General features: G+C 48.1%; 1 protein-coding gene across 1 annotated transcript; it reads left to right on the forward strand.

Annotated features, from left to right (window-relative positions):
* The first annotated feature begins 479 nt into the window (after positions 1 to 479).
* IL4 (interleukin 4) lies at positions 480 to 8,004 on the forward strand. The gene is made up of 4 exons (XM_012762129.3): positions 480 to 614; positions 880 to 927; positions 4,766 to 4,942; positions 7,903 to 8,004. The coding sequence occupies exons 1-4, from the start codon at positions 480 to 482 to the stop codon at positions 8,002 to 8,004; spliced, it is 462 nt and encodes a 153-aa protein (XP_012617583.2).
* Positions 8,005 to 13,963: the final 5,959 nt, after the last annotated feature.

Consider the following 13,963-nt stretch of genomic DNA (forward strand, 5'->3'; position numbering starts at 1 on the left):
AAGAAGCCAGGTTAAGATACCGTTCAAGTTGAACTTTCTTGATATTACTCTATCTTTCCCCAGGAGGCCTGCACTAGAACAAATTCGGACACCTGAGGCCTCTTCCTTCTATGCAAAGCAAAAAGCCAGCAGCAACCCCCAAGCTGATAAGATTAATCTGCACAGCAAATTATGGTGTAATTTCCTATGCTGAAACTTTGTAGTCAATTTTAAAAAAAGGTTTCATTTTCCTATTGGTCTGATTTCACAGGAACATCTTACCTGTTTCTGTGAGGCATTTTTTCTCCTGGAAGAGAGGTGCTGATTGGCCCCTAACGAATGACAGTCGGGTGTAATGAAAATTTCCAATGTAAACTCATTTTCCTTTGGTTTCAGCAATTTTAAATCTATATATAGAGATTTCTTTGTTAGAACTGCATTGTTAGCTTCTCCTGATAAACTAATTGTCTCAGATTGTCATTGCAAACAGAGATCTATTAATGGGTCTTACCTCCCAGATGATCCCTCCTCTGTTCTGCCTCCTAGCATGTGCCGGCAGCATGGCCCACGGACACAGATGCGGCATCATCTTAACAGAGAGCATCAAAACTCTGAACATCCTCACAGAGAGCAAGGTGAGTATCTGGCACCATCTCTCCAGAAGTTCTGGGGATGCTGCGGGTTTTTCTAGACCATGAGAAGAACATCAGAGCCGCTGGGGAAGTTGAAGCTGGGATTGGTAGCTGGCGGCGGTGCAGCAAGACTTCTCTCGACAGACACTCTTTTCCAAGGGAGTGTAGGAAGTTTTCTCCGTGGGAGGAGGGAGATGCTCATCGAGGGTCTGTGTGTCTAGTGGGAGGCTAATCCTGTCTCTCGCTCTCTCGTTCCTGCCTGGCCCAGACTCCGTGCACCGAGCTGGCTGTAGCAGACGTCTTTGCTGCCCCCAAGGTAAGAAGCGTCCCTTGGTCCTTTGGGCAGTGGGTGACTCGGGAGAGGAGCGCCGTCCACAAGAGTTTGCACTTGAAACTTGTTTAATGGGAAACGGGAGGGCACACATTAACCATGACACGTTAAACATTTCCAAGGGATGAGAATTCTGATCTTTACTCTTGAGCATGATTTGATGTTTCTGGTTTCACTTGATTTAGAAGATGTGTAATAGAAGGCTTAGATTTTGTAATTCTAATTCAGATCCTGGGTAAAGAAAAGCTCTCTGGGGCTTCACCCAGCACTTGGCATAGCACCTGGAATGCAGGGGACGTTCAGTAGAGGCCTGTTGAATGAGAGAACTTTTCTGGCCCATACATTTCTGAAACACCAAACACTCTCACAGAAGCAGATATTGAGATTACAGGCTGAAGGAGCTTTCATTTTGTCTAAGAGACTTCCTATGGCAACAGAAGAGGTATTGCCAGAGCCCCTCCTCTCCCACAGCCTGGTCACCTAACAGCCCCCTGGGTTCCAGGGTCTGGGACCCCTCAGCCTGCCCTGTCCTGCCCAATTCCCCTCCAGCTGGGTCCAGAACAGTCCCGCCGGACAGGTCCGACACCCCCCCCCCATGGCTGCTCCTGTGCATCTCACCCCCGCCCCCCATCTGCAGTGGGAGGAGACAGATCTGACAGTTGATAGTGCGTTTTCTCTGACAAACACATGATACAGCCGTATCGATAGCTTTGTGCACTGCAGTTCCTGTTTTCATGGAAACACACGACTGAGAATGAAAGCCCTAAAGCCTCAATTTACCAGTGGTCTCTGAACTACCTGCTTTCCACGGGAACTAGGGGGGATGCCTGGGCCAGGAGCGAAGCCCTGTGGGTGGGGCAGGGCCACCTCGGCCACTCAGGCCGCAGAACGGCCCTTCCTGCTCCATGGGGAAAACTGCTCTTCAGACCTCCATCTGCATCATCTCACTGCATTATAGATTATCCCAGGAGTCTGACACAGGAGATTCTGAAGGACAAATATATGCACACACGCATATGTAATTTATATATGTACACAAAATCTCCAAGCCCTTCCAACCCAGGCGGTTTGTGCCAGGGCTGCTGCTCTGCTGAGAGGCTCTGAAAAAGCCCCGGGACGGGACCAGCCCACCAGGACCTGGCCCTGGAGGAAGAGCCAGAGTTGGAAGTGGGAATGCGCACAGTTCCAGCCCCAGTTCCGCCGCCGTCACCTAGCTGTGGCCTTTTGCGAGTATTCACACCCCATCACGCCCTGGTTTCCACACTGGAAGATCTGAAAGTGATTATGAGGTGATTTGAGGGATGGCTGGAATCCGGCTCTTGCGTCAGTGGAAAGTGTTGCTGTCAGATGTCACACACTGATCAAAAGCCCACACCAGGAGGTCTGTCCCTCACGGGAGTGTCTGGAAGGAGCCACCTGGGAGAGTTCTTCTGTGGCAGTGACTACATTAGAGTTCTAACTGGTTCCTGACCAGCCTCGTTTAGGACCATGAAAACCCACTGGCCTTGTCCCAGCTGAGTCGACAGTACTCACTCTCCCCGAGCAGCTCTGAGCCAAGTTTGGCCAGGCGGCCGGGAGCAATCCTGGGGCCACTGCCGGACACTCCAGCAGCAGAGGCCAGATGGGCAGGGGGGAGCAGGAAGCCGGGGTGGGACAGATGGGGCATCCTTTTGCGGCAAAACCAATGGAACTAAGAGTTTAAGGCCTTTAACGAAAACTGCCTTTAGAATTAGTTCCTTTAAAGTTTTTCCATTGCATGCCAGCTCTTTTCAATTCCTATTTTATCCTCATCACCTTTAGAAAGTCCTTTGACTAATATCTTTAGATGGTTTTTTCCTATATCATGTGGCCACACACTGGTCAAAACTAAGATGCACTCTAATTCCTATGCTCCAACCGGAAGCTTCAGAAAGTCTCACTAGGTTTTGGTGGGAAACTAAGCAAAGGGGCTCTTCTCTGGACCTTCCTGAATCTCGCTGTTCTCTCTACAGCATCGTGGTGCCTGTCCACCTCTGACACACGGTGGCTGCGGCCTCCTCACCACCCCTCGTGCTCCCCACCTGGCTCTGTCCAGTGAGCCCAGAGGGGTGTGGTGATGGGTGGGAAGTTTCTTGACTCCCAGAGCCCAGAGAATCCGACACTGCTCTAAATTTCCAACTAAGATCAGGGACCACGAGTGACTCTTAGCAGTTCATTAAGTAAATGTCCTACCACTGGCCCTTCCCTTGGGACATCACCCCGCAGAGGGGAGGGGAAGTTCCCATGGTCTGGGATTCCAGTGCTTCAGTCTAGACCCTCCCAGAAAAACCTTAAAATAGGAAGTGCCCTTCTAGAACTTAGCCTGCATACATAAGAGATGAACACAGAGATTTACGCAGACTACTTACTCTCAGCCACATTTACAGAAACAAAAAACGACGACAGCAGGGGATTGATAGATTACGGTGCAACTGTGCAGCGGGTTTCTACGCAGCTCGCAAGCCCGTTCATAAATGCTATGGAATGACTTAAGAAAAATGCTCATTGGGTGCATTAAGTCCGAAAGGGTTACAAAACAGCACTAATAGTTGATGCCAATTTTGGAAAAAAATAAAGTATTAAGAAAACAAAGGAAGATATTTACTAAAATATTAACTGTAGTTATCTCTGACTGGTGGGATGAGTGGATTCGTTTTTGTTGACTATGTATTACCTTTATAGCAAACATATATTACCTTGATCATCAGAACAAATACATAACTGTAAGAACTGAAAAGCTACACAGTGTGTCTCAAATAACCCCCTGGGATCTTGTCACTGCATGTTCTGATGCAGCAGGTCTGGGTACGGCCTGCGCTGCTCATCCCTAACGAGCTCCAGGCAACGACTAGGCTGCTGGGCCGTGGCCCACACTTTGAGTAGCAAGGGAGAGAGCGAGTCCTGGCAGAGGCTAGACGTAGCTTTCTTTATCTGAACTAGATAAGGAAACCAGCTCCAGCTGACACTGATCTCCAAGGTCTGTGCCTTTGTTCTTCAGTGGAAAATGAGGGGATGTGCCAGGCCCGGTCCCCAACAAGAGCTGTTTCCTAGGAAGAGCCACGTGGCCAGGCCACGTCAGAGCTGCGAGCATCCCAAAGAGGCCCTGACCATGCTCCACTTAGGCCAAAGGGCCTCTCTCCAAGGCCCAGCTCAGTGGCCCCCTCTCCCAGAAGCGGGTCCCACCCAGATCTCCCCAGGCCAGACTCCTGGAGCACCTGGCCCTGATCTGGGCACTTACCTCTTGCTGTGTGGGGAAGCACCTTGTCTTCTCACGTGGACCACGAACCTCGGCACACACTGCTTTCTCCCACGGGGAGGGCTGAGTGAGGAGCCGCCCATGGCAGCAGCATTCAGGCCACAGGATGTAGGATTTTCAGGGAAACCTGGATTTTAAAACCTTGTAGGGATGAAAGCAGAATCCAAGTAAGCTCAGGTGGGAACTTTCCAGGCAGGAACAGCTCACATGGTACAAAGACAGAGACACGGGCAGTAGGGACGGAGGGTCCTGCATGTCCCCCCACTCTGCCACTTATCTGGTGGGGCAGCTTTACTCAGGTCCCTCTCAGCAAAGCCCTCCAAGGGGAAGAAACGGGAGGTTCTGGGGAGGAGGCTGCTGCATTGGCAGGTAGCCGGGAGCCATGTGTGGAGGCCTGTGACCATGACCGGCCCCCTTCCTTCAGGGGAACATGAGCAAACTCACCTTCTCCATCTGTCCTCCTGGAAAGAAGAAATCGGGAGGAAAAATCTCCCTGCGGGGTCTGAAGCAGAGGGAGCACACAGCTACCTGTGGCCTTTCTCTTTCTAGAACACCACTGAGAAGGAAATCTTCTGCAGGGCGGCGACCATGCTCCGGCAGCTCTACAGTCACCGCGAGAACGCCATCTGCAGGGGCGCGGCCACACCGCCACGGTTCCACAGCCACCAGCACGTGATCAAACTCCTGAAAGGACTGGACAGGAACCTCTGCAGCATGGCACACGCGGTGAGCTGACAGCTTGTCCTCACACGCGGCTGCCTCGCTTCTAAACGCTCCTCCTTGGCTGGGCCCGGTGGCTCACGCCTGCAATCCCAGCACTTTGGGAGACCAAGGTGGGAGGATCGCTTGAGGCCAGGAGTCTGAGACCAGCCAGGGAAACATAGCAGTCCCCCATCTCAAGAAAACATTTTAAAAATTAGTGGGTATGGCAGCGTGTGCCTATAATTCCAGCACTTCGGGAGGCTGAGGTGGGAGGATCGCTTGAGGCCAGGATTTTAAGGCTGTAGTGAGTAATGATCACACACGGTGCTCCAGCGAGGGTGACAGAGTGAGACTTTGTCTCTCAAAAAACAAAATTTCTCCTTATGAGTTATAGTACTCTTGATGAATAAGCCCATTTATTCAACAAGTATTCATTGAAGCTCTACGAGTGCCAGGTACTGTTCCAGGCACTGGAAACACAGCATTAGAGGTGAGAAGGCAGAGTGGGATGCTCTCGTGGAATGTTCCACTGGGGGAGCTAGAAAAACACACATGTAATCTGACGTCCCGCAGTAGTAAGTGCTATGAAGACAAATACAGGAATAAAGAGGGCACTGACTTAGGAGCTGGTGACGTTATCCAAGCAGATGTTTAAATTAAGTGAGGGAGAAGTCAGTGACCAACTGGGGAAAGAACATTCCAGGCAGAAGGAAGAGCTATGCTAAGGCCCTGAGGTGGAAATGAGCTTCCTATGCTCACAGCTCAGCGGGAAGGCCCGTGGGGCTGCATCAGAGTGAGCAGAAGGGACTTTCCTAGGAGACCAGATCACATAAGGCTTTTGGACTCAGCTCCAAGTACAGTGGGAGACACCTGCAGAGTTCTGAGCAAGGCCAAGAGGAGGATCTCATGTCTGTGATTTAAAATGACGACTCTGCGTGGTCGACAGACTGAACACAAGTACATAAGCACGGTGTCCTGCTGGGAGGCTCCATAGCAAACCAGGCTGGAGATGATGGTGGCTTGGACAGGGTGGAAGCAGTGGAGGTCCCTAGATCTGGGGCATAAACTAGAAATAGAGACAGAGGGATTTGCTGGCAGAAGATTGGTCGTAAGGGGTGAGAGACAGAAGGGTAAAGGGTGACCTCTTGGTTCCTGCCAAAACCCCGTTGGGGATGGTTGGTGGTATTTGAAGAGACATGGAAGATGGGTCAGAGCAGGGCTGGAGGCTGAGCAGAAGATCCCGGTTAGATTTTGTCCGTGGTGAGTGTGAAGTGCCTATTGATAGCCAAATGGAGATGCTGAGAAGACGCTAGATAAGCCTGGATCTCAGGGGAGAGGTCAGAACTTGCAGTGGAGAGCAGAGAGTCCTCAGACAGATGCTGTGTAAAGTCTCAATGACAGACAAAGGGAGAGACCCAAGGCCTGAGCCTGGAGGCCCCCAACTATTCAAGTCAGGAAGAGGAGGGTGTAGCGACACAGGCTGAGAAGCAGCAGCCAGGGAAGCAGCGCAGAACTGGAGAGAGCGTGGTGCCCAGAAGGCAGGTGAGGAAACTCTTCCAGGAGGAAGTGATCACCTGTGTCAAACGTCCTACAAGGTCAGGTGAGAGGAAGACAGAGAAGGGCCACTGGGCTCAGCGTGACAAAGTCGTCAGGATGCTGGTGTCAGCGGGGGCAGGGAAGGAAGCCGACTGCAGCTCCCTCACTAGAGGACTGGGAGGGGAGAGGGGAACAAAGGGGACAGTGAGAATAGAAAGCTCTTCTGAGGTGTTTTGCTGTAAGACTGTGGAGAAACAGAACAGCTGGAGGGCAGGTATGGCAAGAGGGCAGCTCTTTTCAGGTGGGTGTACACTCAGCACGTCAGTAACCAGTAGAATGATCCAATGGAGAAGGGAGAACTGATGACACAGGAAAGAGGGAGAATGATTAGAGGACAGAAGCCCCTGCAGCCAGGTGACACTATCTAACATTGGGTGGAGGAAACGGCATTAGTGGAAAGCAAGGACGTCCCTCCCCTCCTGGGCCTATCGCCTTATTATGAGGCAAGGTAAGAATAGGGACCTGAGGCCGGGCGCGGTGGCTCACGCCTGTAATCCTAGCACTTTGGGAGGCCGAGGCGGGCGGATTGCTCAAGGTCAGGAGTTCGAAACCAGCCTGAGCGAGACCCCGTCTCTACCAAAAATAGAAACAAATTAATTGACCAACTAAAAATATATATAGAAAAAATTAGCCGGGCATGGTGGCGCATGCCTGTAGTCCCAGCTACTCGGGAGGCTGAGGCAGTAGGATCGCTGAGCCCCGGAGATTGAGGTTGCTGTGAGCCAGGCTGACGCCACGGCACTCACTCTAGCCTGGGCAACAAAGTGAGACTCTGTCTCAAAAAAAAAAAAAAAAAGAATAGGGACCTGACATGACACACATTCTCCCCATTAATGCTCTCACATTATGAAGCAGGCAAGGAGGCCAACGATTGTCCCCTCTTACAGAAGAAATTGAAGCTTTTATAGATTAAGCAGTCTGTCCCAGGCAATGCAATTCATAAGCAGTATGCTGAGATTCACACTGAAGCAGCAGCCTGGTGGCAGGTGTCTGGACTGTGTCCCACTGTTAGGGCCACTGGGCGGTGGGGCTGCTATTTCATGGGCAGGAGAGCGACAGAAATGAACCTCCCAGATGTCCAGGCGGCCACACGGGCAGGTCTGAGCAGCACCTGGCTGTGACCAGAGACTGCGCAAGCCCTGAAGGAAGACAGGCAATTGTGGTGCACTGACATTTCTAGAAGTGTAAGTAGCACATACCAAGAATAGGCAAACCCTGCTGGCCTCGTGGCAACATTAGTTAGGCTCCTCATCAAGCTGGACTGGAGGCCCTGGTTTGACAAGGCTGTTTGGGTGGCAGGTGCCGGAGTGGGCATGCTGGAGTAGACGGGCATGACAGCAAAACTCACGCGCTGACCCCTGCAAGCTAACGAGATGACTCTTTTGCAGAGCCGCTGCCCTGTGAGTGAAGCCAAGCAGAGCACGCTGAGAGACTTCTTGGAAAGGCTAAAGGCGATCATGAAGGAGAAATATTCAAAGTGTCAGAGCTGAATGTTTTAATTTATGAGTTTTTAATGGCTTTATTTTAAAAATATTTATATATTTATAATTCATCATAAAATAAAGTATATGTAGACTCTAACAGCAATGGCATTTGATGGTATTGGCTATGTTTGCTTGACAAATGAAGTTATGGTTTGCAACCTTTAGGGAGACCAGTTTAGTTCACTGAGAGACTACAAATGTGGTGGGAGCAGAACAGGAAAGACCATGTCCCTCCCAAGGGGTCCCTCTCTAGTTGGGGACACAAAGCACAAGACAGTTAAAGGATACAAGGCCACACAAGATGTCAATGACGTGTGCGAGAGTTCGAGTTCACGAGTCCTACTGACTCTACCATATATTTCTGAATAGAAAAGGCATCACCTGGATGCTTAGAACATGCTTCTCCCACTGACACAAGGGTTGTTACATTGAGTCTCTAGAAAACATAAGTAACCTTCACACACTACATGGCTTTGCAGTGAACAACACTTACAACCATAATGTAAATTCCCTTGATTAGTGTCAGAACCAACCAACAGAGCACAGAAGACTTAATCACGGTAAGAGAACAGACTATCAGTGCTATTCGCCTGACGCTATGAAAGGAACAGCTGGAAACAGTTGGGAGGTAAAACAGAAGTAAAGAAAGAGAGGCAGGGCCCTGAAATCTCCAACTCATACGGAGAAGGCATCAAATAACACTAAGGCTCATGGAACAAGAACAAGAAATATAGGTATTTATTCAAAACTGAACTGGTAATAGAACTAAAAATAATTTCCTATAAAAAAATTTAGAAGCCAGGCACTGTGGCTCGTACATTTTTTCCCAGCTACTTGGGAGGCCAAGGCAGGAGGCTTGCTGGAGGCCAGGAGTTCGAAGCTGCAGTGAGCTGTGATTGTGCCACTGCACTCCAACCTGGGTGACAGAGCAAGAGCCTGTCTCTAAAACCTAAATTAAAAATAAAAATAAACAATTTGGAAGTAGCAGTGTAAATTACATAAACTCTCATTTTTCAATAGGGAAATCAACATATAATATTTAAAGTTGATAAATCAAAATATAATAGTAATAGTGGTCATGAACTGATTATTATGGCTGGGGATGGGTACGTGGGGGGTTGACTGTACTATTCTACTTTCATACATATTTGAAAGTTTTTATAATAGAAAGTGAAGGAAAAAAACCACTAATGAATGAATTCAGAAGCCTTTGGAATTAGGACGCCAGCCACTGGAAACACCACAAACAAGAAAGGGAAGACGCTTTGCTAGGAATGGAGCTAGGACTAAGCAAGTGGGCTGGAGACCTGGCTTTCGACTACTGAGTCCCTGTGTCACTACGTGCGTAAATGATAAATTGTTTTTTAAAATTAAAGAATAAAACTATAAGGGCAATACATGTGGAAAAACTGGAACCCTACACATTGCCAGTGGGATTGGAAAATGGTGTGGCCACGGCAGAAAACGGTTGGCTGTTCCTCAAAAAGTTAAACATAATTTATGACCCAGAAACTCCAATCCTGGCTATATCCCTAAGGGCACTGAAGATACATGTCCACACAAAAACCTCTGCACGAATACATTCATAGCAACATTGTTCATAACAGCAAAAAAGCAGACACAATCCAAATGTCCAAACTGATGAACATATAACAAAATGTGGTATACCCATATGATGGAGTATTATTATTTGGCAATAAAAAGGAAGTGCTGATATATACCACAAAGTGGATGAACCTGGGAAACATTACGTAGAGCAGACGCCAGACGCAACAGTCCACAAATGGCATGATTCTATGTAGCCGATACATCCAGAACAGGAACATCCAGAAAGGCAAACACAGAACATTGGTTGCTAGATGCTGGGGGTTTGGAGGGACAGGCAGTGACTGATGATGGGGATGGGGTTTCCTTTGGGGGTGACAAAAACGTTCTGACACTAGATAGTGGTGATGAATACACAATTCTATGAAAACACTAAAAACCACTGAATTATACACTTTACTTATTTTTTTTGAGGCACGGTCTCATTCTGTTGCATGGGCTAGACTGCCATGGTGTCAGCCTAGCTCACAGCAACCTCAAACTTCTGGGCTCAAGCGATCCTCCTGCCTCAGCCTCCTGAGTAGCTGGACTACAGGCATGCGCCACCATGCCTGGCTAAATTTTTCTATATATTTTTAGTTGTCCAGCTAATTTCCTTCTATTTTTAGTACAGATGGGGTCTCACTCTTGCTCAGGCTGGTCTCGAACTCCTGAGCTCAAATGATTCTCCTGCCTCAGCCTCCCAGAGTGCTGGGATCACAGGCATAAGCCACCGCACTCGGCCTTGAATTATACACTTTAAAAGGATGAATTTCATAGTACGTGAAGTATATCCCAATAAAGCTCTTATTTTAAAGAAATTAAAGAGAGAACAAAACAAAACCAAGTTTCAGGCCATCGAAACTTGCCTTTTGGAGACATTCTCTGCGAGAACATGGATCTCCTAAGAGTGACTGAGCACTCTTCATCATTGCTTACACACAGGTGGCAAAAATTAATACTAGTACTAAAATTACACCAAAATATGTTACATCTTTTTAACCCTTTCAAAATAAGGGAATAAATCAAAAGCTTAAAGTCTCACCCTGACCACAGCCAGTTTCACCCTGCCCACATAAAATACCAGCATGCCAAGGGCAATAAAAAATTGAGAGTCATGGAGGCTTCTGAGGCCAATCGGAGAAGATGTGCACTGAGAATTTTAGTTTCCTTTCTTCTCTGACTGAGCCTCATTTGCATTTGATGGCCAATGTGCACCGTAGTCTGCCACAGGATGTGACTGTAGGTTATAGTCTGTACATGAGGCCAGGATGGCGAAGGAAAGACTGTCATGAGAAAGACACAGAACAGGCCATGGGAGACACGCAGCGGCTCTAAGTGGGTTTGTCGTGAGACAAGCTTTGCTGGTCAAGGTGCAACTGACTTTCCCATTCACCCCCAGACAGGCTATTCTGGACTCTAGATGGAAACATCCAACAACAAACCTCTGAATTTGCCAAAAGAATGAGAGAACAGGAATCGAGGAGGATACACATGAGAGTAAAAAACCTCAGGATTAAGTGAAAGTTAAAGTGTTGTCATTTAAGCACATTCACTTAGGAAACTCAGCCCCAGCTCCACGGGACATGACCCTTCTCTGCACATGGAATGAGTGACATTGACCACAAAGGCCAAACCGCACCCTCCTGGCTATCAGCAACCTCCACCCTTTGCCACAAATAGGTATCTCTAACTGGCATCTGGTAGGGAATATTTACTGGATAAATGAATGGGGGGAAAAACCCCATTTGGCTCACATCCATAGCTGGCTGCCTTTTATCGAAACATTTGTGAGCCACAGTTAGAAATGCTGGCTCGGACAAAAATGCAACAGGGGTTTTCTTGCTGCCACTGGTCTGCCTGAGCCACGGAGCCTGCCCTGTTTTTCTTCACTCTCCTCCACGTGCCATCTCAGGGTGTTCAGATCACCTGAGCACAGGCATCTCAAGATAAAGTATGACGAACGGCTTTCTCACAGAGCAAAGTCCAGCCTGGCCTCTCGATTCCTCCCAGCTTCTGCCGAGGGCCAGGCAGGCCCTTTTTCCAGTTATAGGAAAAAGGAAAAACCTGATTTCAAGGTTCAATTCATCAGTTCAAGTTGGGGTTCCGTTCCCAGGTGCAGCACTAAATCCCTAGTTAGCTGCCACGCCATCTCCTAAATTGGTTTTTCGCCCTTAAGCACCCATTCTCTCCACAGCTCTCTGAAGTGCCTCTCTTCTAATACACCCTTCCTGTCAACTCCTTCCCAGTCCAACTGTCAGTCTCTAAGCTGTCTGCTTCTTCTTATTTCCTACCAGCCAGCGTTGAACCAAACACAAGTATGTTTTCATGTTGTGTGTGTTCACTGCACACCTGGGTACCTGTCAGGAAACATGAGTAAAGAGAAGACAAGACACCTTTGCTCCCTCAGTCTAACCCATCCTGAGAGCAAGAGAAACAGCTGGGAGGGCTGGTGACTGTTTCAGCCCCCAGGACACAGGTGTGTCCATCATCTGCTCTCCCAGCTGCCATGTCTTGCTCCCTCCCCCTCTGGTCCTTTGCAATTTTTCCAGCAGTTGTTCTTATAAAACACAAATGCGACTGACCCACTTAAAATCCTTCCATGGCTTCCCATTGCTTGCAGAAAACTCTCCCACAAGAGGATCTGGGCCTACTCCTCCGCCTTTCAGGCTCACATGCCCCCAGCCCTTTTGCCTTACTTGAAGCATGCCACCAGTGCACGTGGCATCCAAACTCAACGTCACTCCTTCCCTGCTTGTGGAACTGCTTGTATAAAGCAGTTTTTTATACTTTATACTGCTGTATACTGCTGTATACTTTATACAAGCAGTTCCACACAGCAGCACTGCCCATTCAAAGCTGCCTTTTAGGAACGTTTGGTCAGGCAGACACGTGCCAAGTACCACGCTGGCCACAAGGGCAGAATGCCACGTGGCAGCTCACCATCCACCTGGCTTCACCATCCACCAGCCCTCACTGTGCTGCGCCATAAGTCTCCATTTACGTGGCCGCATCTCCCTCCTGAAGGAGACTGAGTTCCGCAAGGACGTTCTACTCAGCACAGTGCAGGCACGCAGTAAATACAGAAGAGATGTACACGTGTAACACGAGCAGCTACAGCAGCAGAGACACACTTTGACGTAGCATAACCCGTGGTGCAATAGAAAATCAAGGCCAACACAATATCTCTGTAATGACTCTGCTATTTTTAGGGTTGGGTTAGGCAATATCCTCTTGCTAAGATTGGTATCAACTCTGAGAAATATTTTATGCAGTTGTAAAGTCCCAGATAAATTGCTTTGTACCGCTGGAGAAATAAAGCCTTTGATTAAAAACTAAAATTTCCCCAGCCCTCTAAAAAGGGATAGGGGGAGGGAAACAGATGCAGAAGAATGTCTGATCTGTCATATTCTTTAGTCATAGCCATGAACTGTTTGGTTAAGACAATCTGATGTTCTGATAACGATGATAAAAGTAACTTGAAGATTGGGTCACAGGAAGCCCAAGATAAAATGCTGAGAGGAAACAGGTTCTTTTTGAAGTAGCCTCTTCATAATCATTTTCCCACACATTTGTTCAGCTTCCGAGGGAGGACTGAATGCCTGATTTGCTTTGCAAATGAAACAGGTCAAGAATAAGAAATTTAGACAACAGCGAAGTGCAGAAGGCTCCTCCAGCTTGCTTTAGGTTTAGATTGTGGCTTCACAACTGAGAGAACCGCCCCTGTGAGGCACAGGCTAACTGTGGCCTTTATCTATTTGTATACTGCCTTGTTTTAAAAAGACTTAAAGCGGTGTACTAGAAAAGATTAAGACAGAAAAATAACAACAATATTATTTAGGACCAAAGAAGAAAGGGAATAGGAAATGGTGATCCACAGAAAAACAGGCTGTCGGTGAGCAGGCCATCAGAGTTTACAGTCTATCAGCCAAAGCAAAACAAAGAGCACTTTGTTTTACCTAACTCTGTTACACATGAAGGGGTAAAATAGCTCGTTAGGCTTCTGTTTAGCTTTAAAAGAGATTTCTCTTGAGGGTCTTCACAAGATGATATGATGGACAATATCCTCAGCAGGGTCCTGACAACACAGGCTTCCTCAGGGAGGGCCTCAGTGCTACTGCTTGATGCAAGTGAACATATCACAGCTCCAAAATTCAGCTGGGGAGGAGGGACAAGGGGGAGTGCAGAGGCAACACTATTACCTTGCTTATGTGACAGCAGGCCTTTTATTTTCATGTACTACAAACATGTGGGAGAGTTTTATATAAGCTAGAAGTTGTGAACAGGAAGAGAGCAAGGTCTGGAATGACCAGAGGAGTTGCCTCTCCTGTGCAAAAAACAGACCTTTAACACACAAAATTACAGCTAAATAGCAGGAAAA

The sequence above is a fragment of the Microcebus murinus genome, chromosome 21 (genome assembly GCF_040939455.1).
Source record: "Microcebus murinus isolate Inina chromosome 21, M.murinus_Inina_mat1.0, whole genome shotgun sequence".
Classification (NCBI taxonomy): domain Eukaryota; kingdom Metazoa; phylum Chordata; class Mammalia; order Primates; family Cheirogaleidae; genus Microcebus; species Microcebus murinus.